The sequence below is a fragment of the Macaca thibetana genome, chromosome 1 (assembly GCF_024542745.1).
Source record: "Macaca thibetana thibetana isolate TM-01 chromosome 1, ASM2454274v1, whole genome shotgun sequence".
NCBI lineage: Eukaryota > Metazoa > Chordata > Mammalia > Primates > Cercopithecidae > Macaca > Macaca thibetana.
The window spans coordinates 15,020,912-15,045,491 of NC_065578.1; the positions used below are offsets into that span (position 1 = coordinate 15,020,912).

Genomic DNA, 24,580 nt, shown 5'->3' on the forward strand with positions numbered 1-24,580 from the left:
CGACTTCTGATTTAATCTAATACCTCATCGTTTTGTTGCTCAGCTTGTTCTAGGTTTGGCCCTTGGGAGTTCTTTAGGGCTGGCTCCTGTGTCTCTCTGGCACAGCCCCACCTGTTTATTTTTGAGCACTTCTTTACGCTCTGATGCTCCAAGATGCTCCCAGCTCATCTTGTATTTTCCCTGCTTCAGCCCCAGAATCAGCCATTTCTCTAAGGAGCCCTGGTTCTTTTATTAGAGAATGGTTTTCAGGAACCAAGATCTGTGGGCTGAGTGTTCTTATTGCTACAGGGGTGTTCCTGCATTTAGGCCCTCTAGGAGACAGCTCTGGATTTGCTTTCATTTAAAAATAAAGTTTCCCCTCCTGCCAATTGCAGGGTCCATTGGAGACTGCAGACAGCTGCTCACTGGGTTTTGAGCATCGGACCTGTCTGTGGCCCACAGGTTTATGCGTTCTCACATGCCCTTGAAGGGCCTTATGTCCAGGACTTCAAGGGAGAGAGCACACGAGGCCACCTCTCCCAATGCTGAGCCACTTCCTGCGCTCATTCCTGCTCATCAGCAGGGCCATAGCCGAGTTGCTTTGGGAATGGGACTCAAGCCTGGTCTTGACGTGCCCTCATAGCCCAGATTGCTGTGGGTTTGCAAGCTGCAGGCTTACTCCCTACTGGGCCAACAGCTTTGTCAGTGGTAGCGATAGTAGCCATAGCCCAGCCGCAGAGCTACTGTGGCCACCTGGGTCAGGCCAGGCCAGGGTCAGGCACCAGGAAGGTCTGACTCAGCAATCATGCCCAGTACACTCAGGTGGCCCAACACTAATGGGAGGAAGGCCCAGCCAGGTGCTCCCTGCACTCCCAAGGCTCACCCAACCCCAGCCACACCTGACACAGGCGGTCAGATGTCTCATGGATGCCCAGTGGGCCAGGACCCAGAGGGAGGCAGCTCTCCTGCAGCAGCGGGGGTCAAGGCAGAGCGTGCCAGCCTTGAGACCCCAGGGCAGGCAGAACACCCTCCCGACTTCGCCAGCGCCTCTCCTTTATCTCCCCGAAGCTCCAGGCTGAGAGTCAGGAGCTCTGGGTTCCAGACCTGCCTCTACCAGTGACAACAATCATGCCACTCCCTGCTTGAAACCTTCAGTGACTCCTTATTGCTCTCAGCTTGAAATCCCCACTCCTGGGCCTGCTTTACAAGGCCCTAGAGACCTCTCCAGCACCTCACGTCATGCCTTAATAACACCAAATTGCTTGTGGTTCCCTTGCACAACCATGCGGTTTCACGCCCCCGCGCCTCACTTTGCATCACCCTCCCTTGGCTTCGCTGGTTAACTCCTAGTAGTCCCTGAGGTCTCAGCTCTGGGACCACCTCCTCCAGGAAGTCTTCCTCCTGGGCCTCAGATCATCTCTGCTCCCTGGTTACGTTCCTGGTGACCTGTGTTTGACACCTTCCTAACTAACCCCCGATATGAATGACCTCTGACCTGCAGGGCTGCAACCCGGTAGAGTGGAGAAGGCTCAGGTTTGAAATTAGGACACTGGTGCCGGGCGCAGTGGCTCACGCCTGTAATCTTAGCACTTTGGGAGGCAGAGGTGGGCAGATCACAAGGTCAAGAGATCGAGACCATCCTGGCCAACGCGGTGAAACCCCATCTCTACTAAAAATACAAAAATTAGCTGGGTGTGGTGGCACGCGCCTATAGTTCCAGCTACTCAGGAGGCTGAGGCAGGAGAATTGCTTGAACCCGGGAGGCGGAAGTTGCAGCAAGCCAAGATCGCGCCCCTGCACTCCAGCCTGGCGACAGAGTGAGACTCCGTCTCAAAAAAAAAAAAGAGAGAAATTAGAACTCTGACTTTTCTTGAGACTGCTGTGTGACTTTGGGCAAGTCGCTGCGTGTCTCTGAGACTCCATTTCCTCATCTAAGAGAAAAGCATCCCACTGAGATTTCTGACCCTGCTTTCAATTCTGGCCTCTGCCCCTAACTTGCTGTGTGGCCTTGAGCAAGTCCAGTTGCTGGGCTCCAGCTTGATTTTCCTTTTCTGTGAAATGGGGCCGCCCACAAAACTCATAACAAAGTGTTGAGGTTCCAACAAGCCGAAACCTGTGAAAAGCTTGTGTAAACCTCAGAGCCATACGTGGATGGTTGAAGGATCTATTTCGACAGCTCCGGGGAGCCGTGGGAGGGAAGCTGATGGCGGCTCTTGCTTTCTCCTACCTCCCAATCCTCCAGAAGACTGAGCAGCCTGGAGATCAAAGGTGATTGGGGCCTGCTGGCATGGAGGCCGGGCTCGGCAAAACCTGCTTCCTGGCCCCCTGCCCACCTCCCACCCACACCTGCTCCCAGGGTTAAGTGATGTGTCTGCCTTGTGCACGAATCTCTGTTTAAACACTCGGTGTTTGGGGGGAACCCTCAACCCCTCAACTCCCACTCAGGAAGCTCTGAGACCCCACTGCTTTTCCCAAGACTGACAGCCAAGATCAGTTTGAATCATCTGCAACTTTATTCCAGAGCAGAAATAAGTCATTTTCTAACAATAAATATAAAAAAAATAATAAATTAAGATTCGAAAAAAATTTTCAACAAAACAAAATCATTAACACTGACAGAATAGAACCTGCTATCTACAGGGATGAGAGATGGGGCCAACTGGGGCATGGGCAGGACACTCCTGCAGCACCGGCCCCCGGGTCCCCAGCTCAGGAATGTTTGACACAGGCCACCCTCTGTCCCCAGCCCTGACGGGAGCCCCTGCCACACACACACATTCTCTCCACAAAGTACAAAATATATATTTAAAAACCTCAACACAACCAAGCATCTTGCAAAGGCCCAGGAAAGCAAGGGTTTGGCCAGTCAGGGATGAGGACGGGGCCCGAGTGTCTAAAGAAGGCACTAGAGGGACGGGGACCGCTTTGGGTCTCGCCCAGTCAAGTTCACGGTCTGCCCTCTTAGTGTGAGAAAATGGAGCTTGAGGTACCCTGTTCACTTGGCACTGGGCCAAGCCCCCCCATCTCCTGAGATGGCCTCATGTGGGAGAAGACGAAGGGGAGGTCGGCTTGGGAATATCCTCTGTCTGTCCGAAGGCTGTGGCGGGGCTCCTGCTCCAGGGATGCTGGGGCGTGGCGGTGCCTGCTAAGTGCTCTGCTGTGTGTGCCTCGCAGGGAAAGACGGCCCGGCCCAGTATCCACGGTCGTCTCCTCAGTTCAGGCCACGGTGTCATCCGAGACCCCTCAGCAGAAGTTGCAGGGGGTATCAGTAGGAAAGAACTAGAAATAAATAAGGTCCCCAGTGGCCCAGCATGGCACAGCAGGAGGCCACTCTGTGTCTTCAAGTATTCTTGGCCGATGGGGCTCCAGGCCCTGTCGAGGCTCAGATGGGGATCCCCACCGTGTTCACCTGGTCCTTGAGTCCCAGCAGGCTGTAGGCAATGCGCTTCTGGTGGCCGGGCAGCCGCACCCCAATCCTCTTGATGTCGCTGTGGGCCCGGAGGGAGAGAGGGAGAGTTAGGGGCTAGAGCAGGGGAGGGGGCCGGGCTGGGCAGGGACAGGACTCGGTGGGCGGCAGGGGAGGGGAGTGGAGGGAAGCAGAGGAGGAGGGTGGAGAGGGGGCCTTGGGGACCTGTAGGGCAAGAGAGCTCTGGTTAGGTAGGCCTGGGAGAAGGAGCCACAGCCTAGAAGCTTGCCAAGGTGGCCCATCATCAACAAAGTTAGGAAAACGACAGAAGCCTCAACTCTGTACGATGCTTTAAAAAATAAAAATAAATCAAATCTTCTGAATTATCTGTGAGGCAGGTGCTCTTTTCATCCCCATTTTGCAGATTAAAGAACTGAGGTCAGAGAGGTGAAGTGACTTGTCCAAGGTCACACAGCTAGGAGGTGGAAGAGCTGGGAATCAAACCAGCTATGAACAAATGCCTCCCCTCCCCTCACCCCCAGTCTGTCCCCAGTGCCCCCAGCTCAGGCCTCCTTCCCAGGAACTCTCTAGGGATGTCGCTCAAAGCCTCTCTGCCCAAGGTCTCTTCCCACCCGCTGCCTCATTTCTCCCCCACTCCTTCCAAGTTCCCACTGCTGGTCATGAAGGAAGGACTCGGGAAATACTTGAAGGGTTCAACTCCGCGAGTCTCCATGGGTGAAGCTTGCAGGTCACCAGATCCAGTGACTAGGAAGATGTCTTCCCTTGGGGGAACCTCAGTCTCCTCCCATGTCAAATGGGAGCTACTGTCCATCTGGAGGGCGAGAAGCCTCAAAACCAGCGGCCAAAGGAGAAGGCAGCATCAGTTCCAGGTGGACAGATGTGCCCAGGAGCCCACAGCCCAGCTTTCCCACCCCCACAGGGTACACACTCTCCTGGGCCCCCCTTCCATGCCCCTCCGTCCCCTCATGAAATCACTTATGCTCCCAGGAACCTGTGAGGAGGGCATTTATTACTCACTTTGGGAGCTTTCTCCTCCACCGTCCTCACCCACTAGCCCAAACCCATGAAAACACCCAGGTTTTTACGGGCCGTCTTTTGGCTGTAAAGGGAGCTAATTATATGATGCAAGATTCTAGTTGCAGTTCTGCAGACATGACTTTCCCACAGGCTCCGGGAGCCCCGGGACAGGCGCAGAGCAGGGAAGGGCAGACCCAGGTGAGTGGGGGGGACTCCGGGACCTCCAGCAGAGGCTAGTGCTCCCTCAGCAGCAGGAAGGCCGGGACACTTGGGAGAACTTCCTATGCTACCCACACGGGACGTTTCTAACCTGTTGGAGTGCTGAAAAAGCAGCATTTTCCCACACACTTGAAGGTCTTGAATTATGGCCCCTGGACAAGCGCTCAGACCATGGAGAAGGAGACAGGACCCTGGCCCAACCCCAGATTTGCAGTTCCACAGGTGGAGCAGGGAGTCTGCATTTGGTTGAATCCCAGAAGAAACCTGACATCCGGTTGAAGAACCAGTGGGTTGTAAGCTCCAGGAGGACAAGTGCTGAGACCTCGTCATCTGGGCCCATCACCCCCACAGCCCCTGCTCCCGCCCCCACCCCTGCCCAGGGTCCAGGATAGACCTGGCACATAGTAGGTCCCCAAGGAGTGTCTGCTGCATGAATGAATGAGCGAATGAATGCTTTAGCAGAGATTGGGCCATTGCTGGGCCACCTCTGGTCCCTCTTGCAAACAGCAGTGGTTAATCTCACAGGACGGGAACACAGTTTGCTTCTGAAGCCCTGTGTAGAAAACTCCAAGGCCATATACTCGGTGAGTTCCTACTGTGTTCTGGCCCTGGGTGCAGGGAGACGGGAGTGAGAAATGGCTCCTAGAGCCTCATGCGTCAGATCATTCATTCATTCAGCAAGCATTCCTTCAGTACCAAGCCTATGCCAAGGACTCTGGAGACCCTAAGATCTACAACCTGTGCCCTCGACCCCCATACAGGATGCGGATGCTGCAGTCCCAGCTCTAGACAGAGCCTGGGATTGGGCTATTTTTCCGGGGTGCAACATCCACCCCTTTCATCAGCTGCTCACAAAACATCTGGGACCACTAGTCTAGCTAGAAACCCAACTGACTCCAAAATAGCACAAATGGAGAAGAGACAGTGGCTGAGGGACCCCAGAGGAACAGGCAGCTGGTCCCCTGGGAGGGACTCAAGGAGGCAGGAGGTTCAGAAGGGGAGGGGATGGGACACTGAAGCCTAAATCCTGATCCCAATGGGAAGGGCACACATTCCCCTGCAACCAGCTCGAAGTCTCCCATTGGGACCCATGGCGTGTGTAGACCCAGGCTTCAGGTTTTAAAAAGTCCTTTGAGATCCCCATTTATTTGAAAAGAGGCAGAGGAGAAGGAGGAGGCCTGCAGGCCCCAGCTCTGAGCACCAGCGGCTGGTGGGGGGGAGAGCGAATGACTTCCTGCCTTTATCCAGGCCCTTTCACAACAACGCACACTGCAGCACTCACATACACACACACAGCCTCCCTCCGTCCAAGACCGCCCCATCCCTGCTCGTGGGAAAGGAATTGGCGAGGAGCACCCCGAGCTATTTAGGGAAGCCTCTAAGAACATGTGTTTCCTATAAGCACTTCTCCTTGCCCTCAGCTCTGGTCACCAGAAGAGAGGCTGTGTTGTCCTTGGTGGGAGCCCCTGGAGGGGCAAAGGGTCTTGTGGATGTTCCCAGGGAAAAGGAGAAAAGGAGGGGTCATTTGCACAGCACTAGAGGAGGAAAGCAAGGGAGTGGAGGAAAAGAGGAGAGCAACAAGGATTTAGCGCCTACTGTATACCAGGTGTGTCATCTGCACTGCACCCATGCAATCCCATCAAACTTGATCAAGGTCACCCACTAGGAAGTGGCAGATGCGGGACTTGAACCCAGGCATGTGTGCAGAGCCCAAGTCTGTAGTCCTGCTGCACTGGCTGGCAGCAAAAGATATCCTGTGATCCATCTCCCCTCCCTACGTCTCCCTGCCTCCCTCTAGTCAGCTCTGTCCCTGCCTGCTTCCCATCACGGACTGTCCCCTGAGAGGGACTGTGGCCTTGGCTAGCAGGTTGGAAGCCCAGCTGAGCAGTTTCCAAAGGCCCTAGAGAATGTTCATGAACAGGCTCAAATCCCAGAACTTCTGTGACCCAGAACCATGGGAGGCCCAGGTCATCCCATCCATACAGTTCCCAAAACCTCCCAGCCTCGGGGTCTGCTCCCACCATGACCTTGGGCCATGCATAAGCTGGGTTGTTGAAACCCGCCACTATTTTTAGAGGCACAAAAGGCTAAGAGGATAGTGTCTTCCCCCTCCTGGGACAGGAGGAGGTGTCTGTGCCAAGGCCATGCCGGGAAAAGTCTCAGTGCTGGAGCTGGGACGGAGAGAAGAGCTCCCATGGGGCAGCTCGACAAAGGGCCAAACCCAGGGCCAGCAGGGAGTACGTGGCACTTCTCAGCAGGTGGGACTGCAGGCTGAGAGCCAACCAAATGGAGAGAGGTTCCAGGGGTAGGCCAGGGGTTCAACTCTCCCCTGGGCAGCAAGTAGGGCATCTTGGAGAAGACTGCCCCAAGCTGGCTGTGTGACCTCAGGCAAGCTGGTAACATCTCAGCCTGTTTGTCTACCAGTGACCTCTCTGATCCCTGGGCTCTGGGACCCCGACTGACTGGGGCTGGAATCCTGCTCTGCCCCTAGTGGCTGTGGGACCCTGGGCGGGTCACTGCACTTCTCTGCATCTGTTTCTCACCTGCACCTGTTTCTCACCTGTTGACAGGACTCACCCTGCTGGGTTCTCATTCAAAGTGCTCAAGCAGAGACGGCACACAGCCCTCAGTAAACAGTAGCTACCATTATGATTACGGTTACTATTATTTCCCCACTCTGGTAAAGGATGTAGGAAGAGGAGGGAGCTGAGAGTGGGCGCCCAGAACTGCCAGCTGCTGGCAGAGTTCTGCCCTTGCCTTCCAAGGAGCCTCTTACCAGAAGAGAAAGAACGAAGAGAGGAGCATTGAGGGGCAGGGAAGGGGGTTGGGGGCGTGGAGGCAGCCTCTGGAGTGGGAGGCAGCAGGGGTGGTGGGGGAACAGGAAGGGGCCTGACTCACTCGTTGGTCATCTGCACCACCTTCTCGATGGCAGTGTAGCCGGCCGCCATGAAGTGCTCCGTATACTGCTGCATCTTGATGGACTCCAGCCACTCGGACACCGTGCGGAAGGGCACCCCCTCCGAGCCACTTGTGCTGGGGAGCCGGATAGACACCCTGCAACCGGAAGCACTGCAGGTGAGGGGCTGCAGAACCCAGTCCACCCTGGGCCCCGCGCCTGCTGCTCCCTAACCTGGATGATTGACTCAGCTGCCCCGTGCCTCGGTTTCCTTATCTGGGCAACGGGGAAGCCCAGTCACGTAGGGTTCAATGAGACCTCCTGGCATGTTGGGAGCGCTCAGCATCTGTAACTAATGCTGCCCCTCCACTCCTACTAACAGGACCACCACCAATAACTACCAGATCATAAAACGCTACGAGCAGAGATTCCGGATCCCGAGGTCACAATCCCAGCCTGACCACTTCCAGCTATGTAAGATATTCAATCACCCTGTGTCTCAGTTTCCTCTTCTACAAAATGAGGATAATTTTGTAGAAGAGGACTCATCTCATACGTTGTTTAAATGAATGAAAATGTATTAACTGTTCACACAGTGCCCTGCACCCTCAACATAAGCTGGTTGCTCCTATTATGATTTCCGGGGTCATCGTGTCCAGTCTAAGTCAAGTCCACACATAACCTCTGAGCCCCTAGCACCCCTCAACTTCCCCTGGGTGGCCACTCTACCGAAGTGGTTCAGGAGTCTGCAGAAGGGAAATTGGGGTCATCATAGGCAGAGGGCATAGAACTCACCGGGGGTCGAAGTCAGCCAGGGTCTTGAGGGAGTCAGGGGCACGGATGAGCTTGTCCAGGATGCTGACGATGTCAGCAAACTTGGGGCGGCGGGCACGCTCCTGCTGCCAGCACTGCATCATGAGCTGGTAGATGGCGGAGGGGCAGTCCATGGGCGTGGGGAGCCGGAAGCCATCGTTGATTGCTTTCATCACCTGGCGGGGCATGAAGGTCAGGGGTGTTGTTGCAGAAAGCCACTGAAACCCTATACAGCCTCCAGCCTACGGAAGTGGGCTTCGGAGGGAAGGGAAACAGGAACATCCCAGAAACAGACGGGAAGGGTCTTTCTTGAGCTGACACCCAACCTTCAGAGCTGCCCAAAGGGCAAATGCCTAAGAGGCTGTGGCCAGAGTTCACTGGAAGGGACTTTTTTTTTTTTTTGACTGAGACAGGGTCTCAGTCTGTCACCTAGTCTAGAGTGCAGTGGCACTATCAAACCTCATGGCAGCCTCAGCCTCCTGGGCTCAAATGATCCTCCCACCTCTGCCTCCTGAGTAGCTGAGACTACAGGCACATGCCACCACGCTTGGCTAATTTTTAAATTTTTTGTGCAGATGGGGTTTCATCATGTTGTCCAGGATGGTTTCGAATTCCTGAGCTCAAGTGATACTCCTGCCTCAGCCTCCCAAAGTGCTAGCATTACAGGCATGTGCCATGGCTCCCAGCTAGAAGGGACCCTGCTCCCTCACAGGGCACCAGGTAGCAGCCATACTGTGTGCCCTCAGCCCAGCCTCCCTCCCATCTCTCTTCTCCTCCTTCTCTTCATCTGGCTGCCTTATAGTGCCCTTGGTCTTGGCAGAGACGTGACCTCTTCTGAGAAGCTTCCCAGGTCACCAGGCTGAATAAGGCACCAAGCACACAGACACACACACACATGCATGCATGCACATGTGCACACACATGGATGCACACACACGCATGGACACACGGATACACACGCACACCCCACTCCTTGTTTCATCTCTGCACTCTCTGACCCAGCTCCTGGGACCGAGCACAAGGCCTGGCACGCAGTAGATCCTCAAGAAATATTTACGGGGCTGGGTGCGGTGGTTTATGCCTGTAATCCCAGCACTTTGGGAGGTGGAGGCGGGTGGATCACTTGAGGTGAGGAGATAGAGACCAGCCTGGCCAAAATAGTGAAACCCCATCTCTACTAAAAATACAAAAATTAGCTGGGTATTGTGGCGCATGCCTGTAATCCCAGATACTCGGGAGGCTGAGGCAGGAGAATTGCTTGAACCTGGGAGGTGGAGGTTGCAGTGAGCCGAGATCATGCCATTGCACTCCAGCCTGGGTGACATGAGCAAAACTCTGTCTCCAGAAAAAAAAAAAAGAAACATTTATGGAGCAAACCTAAGAAGGTTTGTCTAAACTCTTCTCTGCCCAGCCCCTGGAGTTTGAGATGAGTAAAGGCTTGAGTTCAGGTCCGGGCAGGTCTGGGGAGGGCAAGGGCACCCACCTCATGGTTGGACAGCTCCCAGTAGGGCCGCTCGCCATAGGTCATCACCTCCCACATGACAATGCCAAAGCTCCACACGTCACTGGCAGAGGTGAACTTGCGGTAGGAAATGGCCTCCGGAGCCGTCCAGCGGATCGGGATCTTGCCACCCTGCAGGGAACCCAGGCCTAGTCACCACTATCCCCTCTGGCTGGCCCCAGGACCATTGCAACCAGGCCCCAGGACCCCTCCCTGGACTCCTACAGGTGTTCCACCTCCTGAAGCCCATGCCCAGGCATACAGGCGAGAGGACACCAGGCAGGGCGAAGGCTGCTTCTCCCTTGAGGTTCCCTTCCCCAACTCACACTGGTGGTGTAGGTGGCCTCGGGGTCGTCCTCCAGCACGCGGGACAGGCCAAAGTCAGACACCTTGCAGACCAGGTTGCTGTTGACGAGGATGTTGCGGGCAGCCAGGTCACGATGCACATAGTTCATGTTGGCCAGGTACTTCATGCCAGCTGCGATGCCCCGCAGCATGCCCACCAGCTGCAGCACGCTAAACTCGCCATCCTTCTCCTGCCGGAGCATGGGCACTCAGTTGCAGGCCAGCCCTGAACCTGCCAGGCCAGCCCTAGGCCCCATGACCAGGCATGCCCGCCCCATAACCCACATCCTTACCCGAAGGAACTTGTCCAGGGCCCCGTTCTCCATGAACTCAGTGATGATCATCATGGGCTTGTCTGTGGGGGGGGCACAGGTGAGAGGTAAGTGCACCCAGGCGTGTGGGAGAGGTGGGCACAGGTGAGAGGTAAGTGCACCCGGGCATGTGGGAGAGGTGGGCACAGATATGGGGCAAGGTGGGCACAGGTGTAGGAGAGGTGGGCACAGGTGTGAGAAGAGGTGGGAACAGGTGTGGGGAAGGGTGGGTATAGGTATGGGGAGAGGAGGGCACAGGTGTGGGGAAAGATGAACATGGGTGGAGGAGTGGGCACATGGGGAGAGGTGGGCACAGGTGTTGGGGAGGAGGTGGGTGCAGGTATCAGGGACAGGTGGGCACAGGTGTAGAGGAGGTGGGTACAGGTATGGGGAAAGGTGGGCACAGGTGGAGTGGGCACAGGTATGGGGAGAGGTGGGCTCAGGTATTGGGGAGGTGGGTGCAGGTGTAGAGGAGGTGGGCACAGGTACAGAGGAGGTGGGTGCAGGTGTAGAGGAGGTGGGCACAGGTATAGAGAAGGTGGGTGCAGGTATGGGGGAAGGTGGGCACAGGTGTAGAGGAGGTGGGTACAGGTATGGGGAAAGGTGGGCACAGGTGGAGTGGGCACAGGTATGGGGAGAGGTGGGCTCAGGTATTGGGGAGGTGGGTGCAGGTGTAGAGGAGGTGGGCACAGGTATAGAGAAGGTGGGTACAGGTATGGGGAAAGGTGGGCACAGGTGGAGGTGGGCACAGGTATGGGGAGAGGTGGGTCAGGTATAGGGAGGTGGGTGCAGGTGTAGAGGAGGTGGGCACAGGTATAGAGAAGGTGGGTACAGGTATGGGGAAAGGTGGGCACAGGTGGAGGTGGGCACAGGTATGGGGAGAGGTGGGCTCAGGTATAGAGGAGGTGGGTGCAGGTGTAGAGGAGGTGGGCACAGGTATAGAGAAGGTGGGTGCAGGTATGGGGAAAGGTGGGCACAGGTGTAGAGGAGGTGGGTGCAGGTATGGGGGGAAGGTGGGCACAGGTGTAGGGGAGGTGGGTGCAGGTATGGGGGGAAGGTGGGCACAGGTGTAGAGGAGGTGGGTGCAGGTATGGGGGGAAGGTGGGCACAGGTGTTGAGGAGGTGGGTGCAGGTATGGGGGGAAGGTGGGCACAGGTGTAGGGGAGGTGGGTGCAGGTATGGGGAGAGGTGGGCACAGGTGTGGACGAGGTGGGTGCAGGTATGGGGAAAGGTGGGCACAGGTGTAGAGGAGGTGGGTGCAGGTATGGGGGGAAGGTGGGCACAGGTGTAGAGGAGGTGGGTGCAGGTATGGGGGGAAGGTGGGCACAGGTGTAGAGGAGGTGGGTGCAGGTATGGGGGGAAGGTGGGCACAGGTGTAGGGGAGGTGGGTGCAGGTATGGGGGAGAGGTGGGGCACAGGTGTGGACGAGGTGGGTGCAGGTATGGGGGGAAGGTGGGCACAGGTGTAGAGGAGGTGGGTGCAGGTATGGGGGAAGGTGGGCACAGGTGTAGAGGAGGTGGGTGCAGGTATGGGGGGAAGGTGGGCACAGGTGTAGGGGAGGTGGGTGCAGGTATGGGGAGAGGTGGGCACAGGTGTGGACGAGGTGGGTGCAGGTATGGGGGAAGGTGGGCACAGGTGTAGGGGAGGTGGGTGCAGGTATGGGGGAAGGTGGGCACAGGTGTAGGGGAGGTGGGTGCAGGTATGGGGGGAAGGTGGGCACAGGTGTAGGGGAGGTGGGTGCAGGTATGGGGAGAGGTGGGCACAGGTGTAGACGAGGTGGGTGCAGGTATGGGGGAAGGTGGGCACAGGTGTAGGGGGCACAGGGTAGGGCAGGTGGGGCAGGTAGGGGGGAAGGTGGGCACAGGTGGGAGGTGGGTGCAGGTATGGGGGGAAGGTGGGCACAGGTGTAGGAGAGGTGGGTGCAGGTATGGGGGGAGAGGTGGCACAGGTGTAGGGAGGTGGGTGCAGGTATGGGGGAAGGTGGGCACAGGTGTAGGGGAGGTGGGTGCAGGTATGGGGGAAGGTGGGCACAGGTGTAGGGGAGGTGGGTGCAGGTATGGGGGGAAGGTGGGCACAGGTGTAGGGGAGGTGGGTGCAGGTATGGGGGAAGGTGGGCACAGGTGTAGGGGAGGTGGGTGTAGGGAGAGGTGGGCACAGGTGTGGAGGTGGGTGCAGGTATGGGGGAAGGTGGGCACAGGTGTAGGGGAGGTGGGTGCAGGTATGGGGGAAGGTGGGCACAGGTGTAGGGGAGGTGGGTGCAGGTATGGGGAGAGGTGGGCACAGGTGTAGGGGAGGTGGGTGCAGGTATGGGGGAAGGTGGGCACAGGTGTAGGGGAGGTGGGTGCAGGTATGGGGGAAGGTGGGCACAGGTGTGGACGAGGTGGGTGCAGGTATGGGGGAAGGTGGGCACAGGTGTAGGAGAGGTGGGCACAGTCACAGACAGAGCCTCTGCTAGGTGGCCCCTCTCCACCCCATGTGGGCAGGCCCCAAGCCTCACATTTGGAGACGACGCCCTCCAGGCGGATGATGTTGTGATGGCTGAACTGGCCCATGATGCCAGCCTCACCAAGGAAGTCCACTCGCTGCTTCTCTGTGTAGCCAGCTTTCAGCGTCTTGATGGCCACGGGCACCTCCTTCTTCCCCGAGGATGTCTTCAGCGTGCCCTTGTACACCTCCCCAAACTCTCCTGTGGGCAGGCAGGGTCAGGGGAGCGCCCCAGTCAGGCCCGGCACGAGGGCTCCCACCCTGTGTCACCACCACTGCCTCCTCAGGGCCCCTCGGCAGCGGGCCGACCTCACCTGCTCCGATCACCTTCTGCCGAGTGACACAGGACGGATGGATCTCGGTGGTGAACTTCAACACAGCTTGGTTGGGGTCCTCATATGTGTGTGGGTCCACGTATGTCTTCAGGGGTTTCAGTTGTTCTGGAAGGAGAAGAGGTGGGGTCACAGGCAGCTCAGGAGGGGCCCCATGGGGGGTGCCCTGGAGTCAGAGAAGGTCACGTGATCTTCAGAGACTTAGACGAGGCTGTGGGGGATGGACCCCTCAGAGCTGCCCACGGAAGCCTGTGGCCCAACCTCAGTGCGCTGGGAACATCCTGGCTGCCCCCACCTCCCCCACAGAGCTGGGGACGGTGCCGGCAGGGCTGGGCCTGGAGCGGGGGCTGCATCTCACCTGACTTGGAGAAGTAAACGTCCTCTGGGGACTGGCGGGCACGCAGGTTCTTCCTCCTGAAACAGCCCCACAGGGAACCAAATGCAGGGAGGTCAGTGAGGTCTGCTCCGGCCAGGGGAGCCTCCTGACCCTACTTTGGTCCGAGGGGGACCTGGGGTGCTCAGAACGCAGCCCAGTCCCCGCTGTCGCTGCCCAAGCTCCACTCTCAGGGCTGAGGGTGCAGAGAAGGCGGGCGGAGCGAGCCAGGACTCCCTCCCCGGGATCTAGGCCCCAGAATGGCCCCTTAAGCAGCAGTGACGAAGGCATTCCCATTACAGCTACTCGGGGTTTCCTGCCTGCGTGTCCAGAGGAAGTGTGGACACATCATTAAAAACAAGAGCAGAGGTAATGAAGCCCGTGTTCTGGCCCCGCCGCGTGCCAGGCACTTCACTCCGGCTCGTATATCCTCGCACCATCCAGAGGCAGGGATTAGACTTGACTAGCGTCCTATGGGCCCCATGGTTCAGATGAGGAAACGGAGGTTCCTGCCCCATTTTCCCACCCAAGCCCATGAGGAGCCAGGGTATGGGCTCTGACGAACCTGCGGTGGATAAAGAAGCCACCTCCTGCCAGCAGCAGAAGCAGGACCACACAGACAGCCACACCGCCAATCACCGCCAAGGAGCCAGATCCCTCCGGGGCTGGTGGAAGAAATCAGGTGATGACAAATCACAAATCTCAGCAACACCCGTGCTGCACCCAAGACACCTGGGCCCCCACTGTGTGCTGGGTGCTTGCACTTTTGCACTTGGGAAGGCTCCAGAGGGTACTTAGTCCCATTTCACAGACGGAGGGCCTTCCCAAAGGTCTCACAGGAGGTACTGCAGGCGTGTGAGGCTCAAAGCTCTGGCTCTTTCTGCGATGCGGATTTGTTTTTTTGTTTTGTTTTGTTTTGTTTTGTTTTTTTTTTTGAGACGGAGTCTCGCTCTGTCGCCCAGGCTGGGGTGCAGTGGCCGGATCTCAGCTCACTGCAAGCTCCGCCTCCCGGGTTCACGCCATTCTCCTGCCTCAGCCTCCCGAGTAGCTGGGACTACAGGCGCCCGCCACCTCGCCCGGCTAGTTTTTTTTTTGTATTTTGTAGTAGAGACGGGGTTTCACCATGTTAGCCAGGATGGTCTGGATCTCCTGACCTCGTGATCCGCCCGTCTCGGCCTCCCAAAGTGCTGGGATTACAGGCTTGAGCCACCGCGCCCGGCCGTTGCGATGCGGATTTGAACTTCCTCACATCACTGTCGTGAATTCACATCCCAGCTCCTCCACCCCTCAGCCCTCCATGCTTCCCTGTCCCCAGGCCTGGGGGCAGTCCCCGAAGGGCTGACGGAGAAAGGGGCATTTCTAAGTTCTTTGATTCACTTCCTTTCCCAAGATGTCTCAATTACTTGGTTCTGGGCCCTGGCCCAGTCCATGCCCAGGGTCCCCCAACTCACACAGTGTCTGGAATTCGTGCACCTTGCTGCCGGCCCCCTGGCCCTCCTGCGTCAGTGCCTGCACCTGGACCAGGTAGGTGGTGTCCGGAGCCAGGTCGTCCAGGGTCACGGAGAAACCCTCGGTGCGGCGTACATTGTAGCTGTTGGAGTCTCCCTGTGGGTGGGTGGCAGGCAGAGGAGCAGGCAGTGAGGGCAGGGCAGGGCAGGGGCCTTGGCTCAGCCCACTGGAGACCACCCTGAGCTAGCAAGGTGGCTTGCCTTTGTTAGCAAACTTGAGGCTCTTCTTACAGAGGAGGAAACTGAGACTCAGAATTAAGTGACTCACTCAAGGTCAGAACCACTAAATGCATGACCCAGGACTCAAACTCAAACCGAGCTGTGTGGGGTCCCCAAATTCTGCCCCTGTCCTCACCCTGACTGCCTCTTCCAAGGACACCATGTCTTCTCTCCTACAAATCTCTGCTGTGCTGCCTTGGGAGATGTAACCCCCTGGCAGACCCCAGGTCTCAGTTTCCCCATCTGCAGAAGAGTGCTTCTTCAGATGGCTGGGTGGTTTGGTGAGCATCTATGTGACCAGCCTGTCCCCTGCTCTCGGCCCAGCTAGAGCCAGCCCCGACCCTCTGGGAGTTACCTTCTTGCGGTAGGTGACCTCGTACTTCCACACGCGGCTCTGCTGCGGCGGGGGGATGCTCCAGGCGGCGGGGGTGCTGCGGCCCTGCTCCAGGAGACAGCAGTAAGCAGGTAAGGTGGTGCTGCGGCAGGCAGGGTTTGTGGGGGACAAGTGGACGTGGAGCCAGTCTCACAGCCCAGATTGGGGGAGTCTCGCTCTGGGCCCAGGACAGGCAGTGGGGGGTTCACGCAGGCCTAAGAACTACAGGCGCCTGCCTGCGGGCAGGCAGGGTTTTGTATTTCTTAGTGGGGGGTTTCACAAGTGGTCTCGACGTGGATCCGCCAGATCCGGCCTCCACAGCCCAGATTCTTTTATTTTTTTGAGATAGGATCTCGCTCTGTCACCCAGGCTCGAGTGCAGTGGCACGATCTCGGCTCACTATAGCTTCGAACTCCTGTGCTCAAGTGATCCTCCTGCCTCAGCTTCCTGAATAGCTGGGGCTACAGACACGTGCTACTGTACCTGGCTAATTTTTGTATGTTTTGTAGAGATGGGGTCTCCCTATGCTGCCCATGCTGGTCTCAAATGCCTGAGCTCAAGCAATCCTCCTGCCTCAGCCTCCCAAAATGCTGGGATTATGGGCGTGGTCACCACACCCAGCTCCCAGGCTCTTTAGATCCCAGTCTAGGATCCTAAACTTCCAGTTCCGGAGCACAGGACCTGAGTCCCAGGCCTCCACCCTGTCCCCATCACAGGGGCTGGCACATCAGAGGCGTCCCATATTTACGAGAGAATAAATAATAATAATAATAAAAGGCCAGGCACGGTGACTTACACCTGTAATCCCAGCACTGTGGGAGGCCGAGGCGGGAGGATCACCTGAGGTTGTGAGTTCGAGACCAGCTTGACCAACATGAAGAAACCCCGTCTCTACTAAAAATACAAAATTAGCTGGGTGTGGTGGCGCATGCCTGTAATCCCAGCTACTCGAGAGGCTGAGACAGGAGAATAGCTTGAACCCAGGAGGCAGAGGTTGCGGTGAACCGAGATCGTGCCATTGCACTCCAGCCTGGGCAACAAGAGCAAAACTCTGTCTCAAAAAAAAAAAAAAGAAGAAGAAGAAGAAATAACTTTTGCTGAATGCTATCTTTTTTTTCTCTCTCTTAAAGAAGAACTAACTTTTGCTGCATGCTTGCTTTTTTTTTTTTTTTTTCTTTTGAGACGGAGTTTTGCTCTTGTTGCCCAGGCTGGAGTGCAATGGTACGATCTCAGCTCACTGCAACCTCCGCTCCCCAGGTTCAAGTGATTCTCCTGCCTCAGCCTCCCAAGTAGCTGGGATTACAGGCATGTACCACCACACCTGGCTAATTTTTTGTATTTTTAGTAGAGATGGGGTTTACTCCATGTTGGTCAGGCTGGTCTCGAACTCTCGACCTCAGGTGATCTGCCCACCTCAGCCTCCCAAAGTGCTGGGATTACAGGTGTAAGCCACCATACCCGGCCTCAATCCTCAATTATTATCCCACTTTACAGGTGAGAACACTGAGGCCCAGAGAGGTTAAGTAACCTGCCCACAGTCACAGAGCTCAGAAGCAGCTCTAGAGCAGGGATGTCCAATCTTTCAGCTTCTATGGGCCATAATGGAAGAAAAATTGTCTTGGGCCACACATAAAATACACCAACACTAACGACAGGTGATGACCTAAAAAAAATAAACAAATAAAAATTGCAGGCTGGGCACAGTGACTCATGCCTGTAATCTCAGCACTTTGGGAGGCTGAGGCAGGCAGATCACGAGGTCAGGCGATCAAGACCAGCCTGGCCAACATAATGAAACCCCGTCTCTACTAAAAATACAAAAAATTAGCTGTGTGTGGTGGCACGTGCCTGTAATCCCAGCTACTCGGGAGGCTGAAGCAGGAGAATCGCTTGAACCCAGAAGGCAGAGATTGCAGTGAGCTCAGATCAAGCCACTGCACTCCAGCCTGGGCAACAGAGCGAGACTCTGTCTCAAAAAAAAAAAAAAGGAAAAAAAATTGCAAAAATAATCTCATAACGTTTTAAGAAAATTTACGAATTTGTGTTGGGCCGTATTCAATGTCGGCTGGGGCTGCATGTGGCCCACGGGTTGGACAAGCTTGCTCTAGAGACTGTGCCTTTAACCACATACTCTGCTGTCTCTCTCTAAACACACCCGAGCCCCAGGTGGCCGTCCTCCTTAAGCCCCACCTGGGCAGGCCCCATAGGGCACAGCTGCCACCCTGGACCTCACCTGTCTGGTTGATGCTGACACTGGCAGTACGGAAGCTGCGGCTGGTCACCAGGCCTGAGACGCCGTTGCGGGCCTCTACGGTGAAGGTGTAGTTCATGTGAGGCTCCAGGTCGCTGACTGTCACACTGGTGCGGGTCAGTCCGTGTGGAGGCTCTGAGTAGCGCACACTAGACTCACACGGCCCACACTCCCCAGACTCGGGCCAGCACTGTTCGCAGGTGACGCTGTAGACGATGTCCTCGCGGCCCCCACTGTCCTGAGGGGGTGTCCAGCGCAGCTCCACCTTGGCACCCATGCCCACGGCCGTGAGGTAGTGTGGGGCGGAGGGGGGTCCTGCACAGACGGGAGGAGTCAGTGCTCTGCTGGACCCAGGCGGATATGTCACACGTCACCCTCAGTCATGCCACCCTGACCCACTGCAAGACTCACGTGTGCAGGGCATCGACATTGGGTCCTGAGGTGCCCGGAAGAAGCCTTCCTCACACTCGCAGGAGGTGGCACCCTCAGGGGATGGCAGCGTGTGCTCAGGGCACTCCAAGCAGGGGCTCTCAGACACCTCAAACTTAAAGAATCCAGGCGAGCAGGCTGGTGGGCACAGGACAGACAGAGCACGAGGACATCAGTTCAATCTGCTTCCACCCCACGTGACTGCCTCATTCCCTCACCAGGGACCCCTGCCCTGCAAACAGGTCAATAAATCTCTATGGACCTGTTTTCTCGTTGGCAAAATGTCTTGTGATGGAAAAATGCATGGCAAGAGCCTAGCATGTAGCAGGCACCCAGGAAGTGCTTCACACACATGCTGCATACCTTTGCTTCACTCCCCACTGGCTCCTGCAAGAAGCACCACACCCCTGAGCCTGGCATTTAAGGCCATACCTTGCCTTTCAGCTAACCAAGAATCCCATCACAGCCTAGCTAAGCACTTCACCAAGCACGCTGCCCACCGGCCTCATTCCCATTCATCCGTGCAGACTAGCCTGTCAGGTCCCCACCTGGGTAGCTGAGAGCTGCCCAGGGCTATGACTGCCTCTTCTTGACCATGTGTATTTGTTGACTGTCACCACCACCCTGACTCACTGGCCAGCCTCATCAATTCAGGATGCCATTCCTGCAGGTGTTCCCTCCAGCCCAGGACCTGCCCGCCTTTCCATTCGGGGCTGACCAGGAAGCAGGAAAGGCCAAGCCCCCCGGCATTTTCTCTGGCTCTGCTTCCAGGACCGAGTCATATCCGCCACTCACAAGAACAGCCAGGAAGTGACTCTTCCTCCCCCAGTGGCCAGTCCTGTCCTGGCCCAGCAGGCTGGGGGCTCAGGCACCTGACTCCGGGGGCTTCTTCCTCCCACCACCCTATCCTGTCTCATCCCACCGCTGCCCTAAGCCCCTTCCTGGCCCTACAGGCAGGAAGCTGCCCAGACACAGGGCTCATGGTGCAGGGCTGTCCAGGGCTTGGGCAGCTGCTGAAGTGGACAGGGTGACTAGAGGCCACCCTAGGGAGCTCCCCCAACAACCCTACAATACTAATCCTTCAGATTGTTCTGGTGAGAGGGTCCTGAGACACCTCCAACCTCAGCACCACGTTCACCACACACACAATGATCCTCTGCTCTGTGTCTGGCCCAGCCCCAGTGCTGGGTATGCACCAAGATGAAAACAAACCCCTGATCTCAGGGAGCAGAAGCACCTGACAAGGTCTGCAAGACAGAGGGAGGAAACAAGCTAAGAGCTAAGGGGGTGGAGGAGGGGAAACAACCTTGGCCAGGAAGTCTGAGAAGTCACAGGGGACATTTTGGTTGGGGTTCAGAGGCTGCATAAGAGTTCAGCAGGGGAGTGATAGCTATTGGGAGAGGGAGTTAGGAGTGAGAAAGAGCATGACTAATACGGAAGGTATGAGTGGGTTTGTGGGCACAAATGTGGGGAGCAACAAGCAATAAAGCAGTTGAGAATGCCAGGCCAAGCAGCTGGGACTTTATCCTGGAGGCAATGGAAAGCTGCTGGAGGTCTGATGTGGGGAGGTCAGATTCCTGCCTTCAGGAAAAATCTGTGCCTGGAGGCAGCTTTTGTCCAAGACCCTGGGGACAGCCTGGCTCCTAATAGCCTAAGGACAACCCTCTCCAGGGAAGCCAATTTCAAGTGCCCTGGCCCAAGCAGGCCAGGTAACTCTCAGGAGCAGAGTCTGGAGCGAAGACTCTCTTTGCTCAGTCCCCTGTATGAGCAGAGGTGGGGAGGGGGACCAGGAGTCAGGGCAACAGGACTCAAAGGACACCCAGCTCCGTAAGGTGCCAGATTGTGACTTCCTGCTAATGACTCTGCTCTCAGAACCAGGCTGCATCCCTGTCCCCTCCCCACCCTGGCCCAGGGACCACACAAACAGCCACTCTCACCTCCTCGGCCCATCCTGCTTCTGCAGACCCTCAGCATTGGCCCTGCGAGAGCTCAAGCACACAGGCCAGGGAAGGGGGCTTGTCCTGGGTCACGCAGCAGGACAGAGGAGGCCCGGGGCCCGACTCCTGCTCTGCACAGAGCCTGAAGTCCCAGTGACAGTGACCGCAAATAAGCACCTACTGTGCGCAGGGCTCGGGCTGAGCATTTTACACTCATTTAGTCCTCACAATAGACCTGCTATATATAGGCGCTATTAGCGCTCGTTCCACTTTGGAGGTGAAGAGAGACAAAAAACCTTGCCTGAAGTCACCAAGCTCCCAAGACAGGAAATCAGAACTCAAACTTAGGATGTCTGATTTTCAGCCTCTCTGTCTCCCACTCCTTTTTCTTTCTTTTTTTTTTTCTTTTCTTTTTTCTTTTTTTGTTTTTGAGATGCAGTCTCGCTCTGTTGCCCAGGCTGGAGTGCAGTGGTGGGATCTCAGCTCACTGCAACCTCTGCCTCCTGGGTTCAAGCAATTCTCCTGCCTCAGCCTCCTGAGTAGCTGGAACTACAGGCACCCGCCATCACGCCTGGCTAACGTTTGTATTTTTAGTAGAGATGCAGGCTGGTCTTGAACTCCTGGCCTCAAGTGATTCACCCGTCTCGGCCTCCCAAAGTGCTGGGATTACAGGCGTGAGCCACCGCACTGGGCCTCTTTTCCCACTTCTGTTCTTAGGAACACTTCAATTTGGAGCAAAGAGCAATCAACATTCTGAAACAAGCCTGAAGAGACAGGAGATAAGGCCTGACCCACTTCAAAAGCCAGACGCTCCCCACTAATCTCAGAGCAGCTGTGGGTCTCTGTGTTGTGGAGGGAGGGGGAGGGCATTGCCCACCACAGATCTGGGCACTTTTGTGTCTGTGAGCAGAGAAGTGTAGAATCCAGCCCAGGGGGTTGGTTGGGTGGCTAAAGTGGTCTTCTTCAAGCCCCAAATGTCTTTCAAGTCTCCTATTGTATTTGTGAAACCCATGAGTATATTGCATCCCTCCCCATAACATATCTGCATGATACAAAAATAGCTCTCTCCTCCCCCAGATCTTTGAGCAAAACTGAGACTCCAGAAAGCCGGGCCGTGTTTATCCTGGGGTTTCAATTCCCCCAAATGCCCTGACTTGTCTGCTGAGGAGACTTCACCTGGCTAAGTGCTGGCTCCAGGTGGTCCAGGGCCAGCAGACTTGGGAAGCTTGGGGGCGTTCCCAGCTCAGGCTCTCAGGCCAGGCAGGGGCCATAAACCCCCACAGCCCGGCTCGGACCCACTGAAGGCTTTAGCAAACCCTCACAATGCCCCGACTCCCCACCGTGCGGCTGCTCTTATGCCAAGAGGAGGAAGTGGGGGAAGAGATGGGCTCTTTGGCCCCAGCGCCCGGGGGTGGCTTGCCTGCTGCCGCCAGGAAAGAGGGAATTTGGAGAGATTTCCGCTGCGGATGTGCCAGATAATACAGTGGAGAGGCAGCGTCAACAGGGCATGTGCCTGCCCGACGAGATGTGCTTCCCCTCCTCCAACCACAGAGCTACCAGGGCCTGTCTCCAGGACCCCGCCAGAGTTTCCAAGTACTCAGGGGTCTCAGAGGTCATGAGTAGGACACCAGCAAGCCCCTGTGTTCTTCCTGACTTTATCTAGTTGGATTTCCTGGCATTCTGGGCGGGCAAGTGGGGACAGGGGTCACACACACTCAAACACACCCATATACACCAAATACCTACTGTTCCTTAGCCAACCAGCAAACTCCTATGCATCCTTTAATACCCAGCTTAAGCTCCTCTACACAGCCCTCCCAGACTGCCCAATTCCTGGCCCCCCTGGCCCCCATTAGGGCATCTATTAATCTTATGTTTACCAAATAGAAATGTGCACTTCATATGTGTCTGGCACAATGTTGGGTGCTAGGATATGATGGTGAGACAGATAAAGGGGAATTCATAACTTGGCTTTCATGTTCCATTAGAAATTATTCCTGCATGTATCAGGAGCTTCTGTGAGAGTAGCAGCTCCTGAGGAGCAGGAATGGAGACCAATTTATCTGTATCCCATGGCCCAGTGGTGCTCAGTTAATGTTTGCTGAATGGAAGGACAGACGGATGGATGTGGATGGATGGATGGATGGATGGATGGATAGATGGGTGGGTTGGTGGGCGGATGGGTAGATGAGTGTGTGGATGGATGGATGGGTGGATGAATGGACGAATGGCTGGAGAGGGTATGAGTGGGTGGATGAATGGACAGATGAATGGACAAGTGGATGTTTGGGTTGGTGGGTGGACGGGTGGATGAGTGGGTGGGTGGATGGAAGGATGGATGGATGGGTGGAGGGGTGGACGGATGGATGGATAGATGGGTGGGGAGGATGGACAGATGAATGGACAAGTGGATGGGTGGGTTGGTGGGTAGACAGGTGGATAAGTGGATGGATGGATAAGGGATGGATAGGTGGGTGGGTGGGTGGAGGGATGGATGGATGGATGGATGGATGTGGAGGATGGACAGATAAATGGACAAGTGGATGGGTGGGTTGGCGGGTGGACAGGTGGATGAGTGGGTGGATGGATGAGGGATGGATAGGTAGGTGGGTGGGTGGAGGGGTGGATGGATGGATGGGTGAGGGGATGGGTGGATGGGGTGGATGGATGGATGGGTGGAGGGGGGTATGAGTGGGTGGATGGATGGATGGGTGGAGGGGGGTATGAGTGGGTGGATGGATGGACAGATGAATGGACAAGTGGATGGGTAGTTTGGTGGGTTGGCAGGTAGATGAGTGAATGGATGGATGATGGATGGATGGATGGATGGTGGATGGATGGATGGATGGTGGATGGAAGAGTGAGTGGGAGAGAGAATGGATGGCAAACCTACCATGTACACATGAAATATGCACTCCAGGGCCAGAGAAGTGAGCAGTGTTTCAGCGCCCAGAGAGACACTGTGGAGAAGGTCCACCAGAATGCCTACTTGCCTTGCACAAGAGCCTAACTTTGGCACACCTGTGGCACACCTGTGGAGAGCTGTTCTGGCCCCGGTTGTCTGGCAGGCCTGGGCCACTCCGAGCAGGGGAACTGGGGCACAGTGGCTGCACCTCCAGCTATACCCTGGTTTTTCCAGTTCCTGATGCCCGCCCCTCAGGTGGCAGCATGAAGTGACTCAGGGACAGACGCCCTTATCGTGACGCAAGTCCAGCCCCCAGTGGAGCCCCTCATCCCAAGGCACAGCCACCTCCCAGGCTGGCAGTGGCAAGGTTGTGAGGTCAAGAGGTCATGGTGGCAATTTACCTAGGGCTAGTCACCGCCCAAGCCCGGCCCAGCAGGCGACTGCAGGAACCACCTTGGCCCAAGGATGTGGAGCTTGAACTTTGTCTCTGGGCCCTGACAGACGGCAAATGGCGACCTATGGGTTACTGACCCAGCAAATAAGGGAGCTGACAACCTCAGGCCCTGGTGGCTTCTTGTTCCCAGCAGGCCCTGTCGTCCCTGCAGAAGGGGGGCTGCCCCCAGGGCCCGATGGCTGCCAGCACTCTGTCCCTTCCACACACACCCTAAGGAGCTATCTGCAGGCACATTCCTCCACCATTGATAAGCACCGCTCCCCACCCCAGCCCCCGCTCCCCACCTCAGCCCCCGCCTCCCGCTCCCATCCTGCCACCAGCCTTTCATCTTCTGTTTGCTTTCCCTCGCCTCCTTCCTTCCGTTCTGGGGACCCACTTACCTCCAGGAGGGAGAAAGGGAGGGTGAGAGGGAGGGAGAAGCCGGTGCCCGCCCAGCGGAGCTGCCAGCACCTAGCTTTGCCCCCAGTGTGAGCTGAGGGTGGGGCAGACAGGGCCCAGAGGTGAGAGATACCACGGGGGGCTGGGGGTGCTGCCACCATGGTCCCACCTCTGTAGGCCAGAAGAAACATCACAGAAATAAGGCCCAGTGAGACTTCCCAAGGAGGGGACAAGCCTTCGAGCCACAGTCAGCAGCTCCCAGAGTCCCCCACCTGGGGAACCACCCATGATGTGATGAAACAGGAATCCTGCCACGGCCCCCACCACGGCCCGAGACCACCCTGTCTAAAGACCGCCTTCACCAGAGCCATACCCTGGCTAGGGGCTCCTCCCTGTCAGCTCTGGACCTTAGGCCACTTGGGCTGCAAG

At 56.5% G+C, this 24,580-nt stretch overlaps 1 protein-coding gene across 1 annotated transcript in view; it reads right to left on the minus strand.

Annotated features, from left to right (window-relative positions):
• Nucleotides 1-2,472: 2,472 nt before the first annotated feature.
• Nucleotides 2,473-24,580, minus strand: part of EPHA2 (EPH receptor A2) — a 33,615-nt gene continuing 11,507 nt past the window's right edge. Inside the window, exons 4-18 of the mRNA XM_050793980.1 lie at nucleotides 18,460-18,615; nucleotides 18,026-18,363; nucleotides 17,512-17,535; nucleotides 15,780-15,863; nucleotides 15,149-15,302; nucleotides 14,263-14,362; nucleotides 13,683-13,738; nucleotides 13,307-13,432; nucleotides 13,006-13,194; nucleotides 10,491-10,552; nucleotides 10,179-10,388; nucleotides 9,835-9,984; nucleotides 8,334-8,527; nucleotides 7,541-7,696; nucleotides 2,473-3,467 (exon numbers count right to left, since the gene is read on the minus strand). Coding sequence (XP_050649937.1) covers nucleotides 3,362-3,467; nucleotides 7,541-7,696; nucleotides 8,334-8,527; nucleotides 9,835-9,984; nucleotides 10,179-10,388; nucleotides 10,491-10,552; nucleotides 13,006-13,194; nucleotides 13,307-13,432; nucleotides 13,683-13,738; nucleotides 14,263-14,362; nucleotides 15,149-15,302; nucleotides 15,780-15,863; nucleotides 17,512-17,535; nucleotides 18,026-18,363; nucleotides 18,460-18,615 — 2,105 coding nt within the window. The 3' untranslated portion in view covers nucleotides 2,473-3,361. The remainder of the gene's footprint in view (nucleotides 3,468-7,540; nucleotides 7,697-8,333; nucleotides 8,528-9,834; nucleotides 9,985-10,178; nucleotides 10,389-10,490; nucleotides 10,553-13,005; nucleotides 13,195-13,306; nucleotides 13,433-13,682; nucleotides 13,739-14,262; nucleotides 14,363-15,148; nucleotides 15,303-15,779; nucleotides 15,864-17,511; nucleotides 17,536-18,025; nucleotides 18,364-18,459; nucleotides 18,616-24,580) is intronic.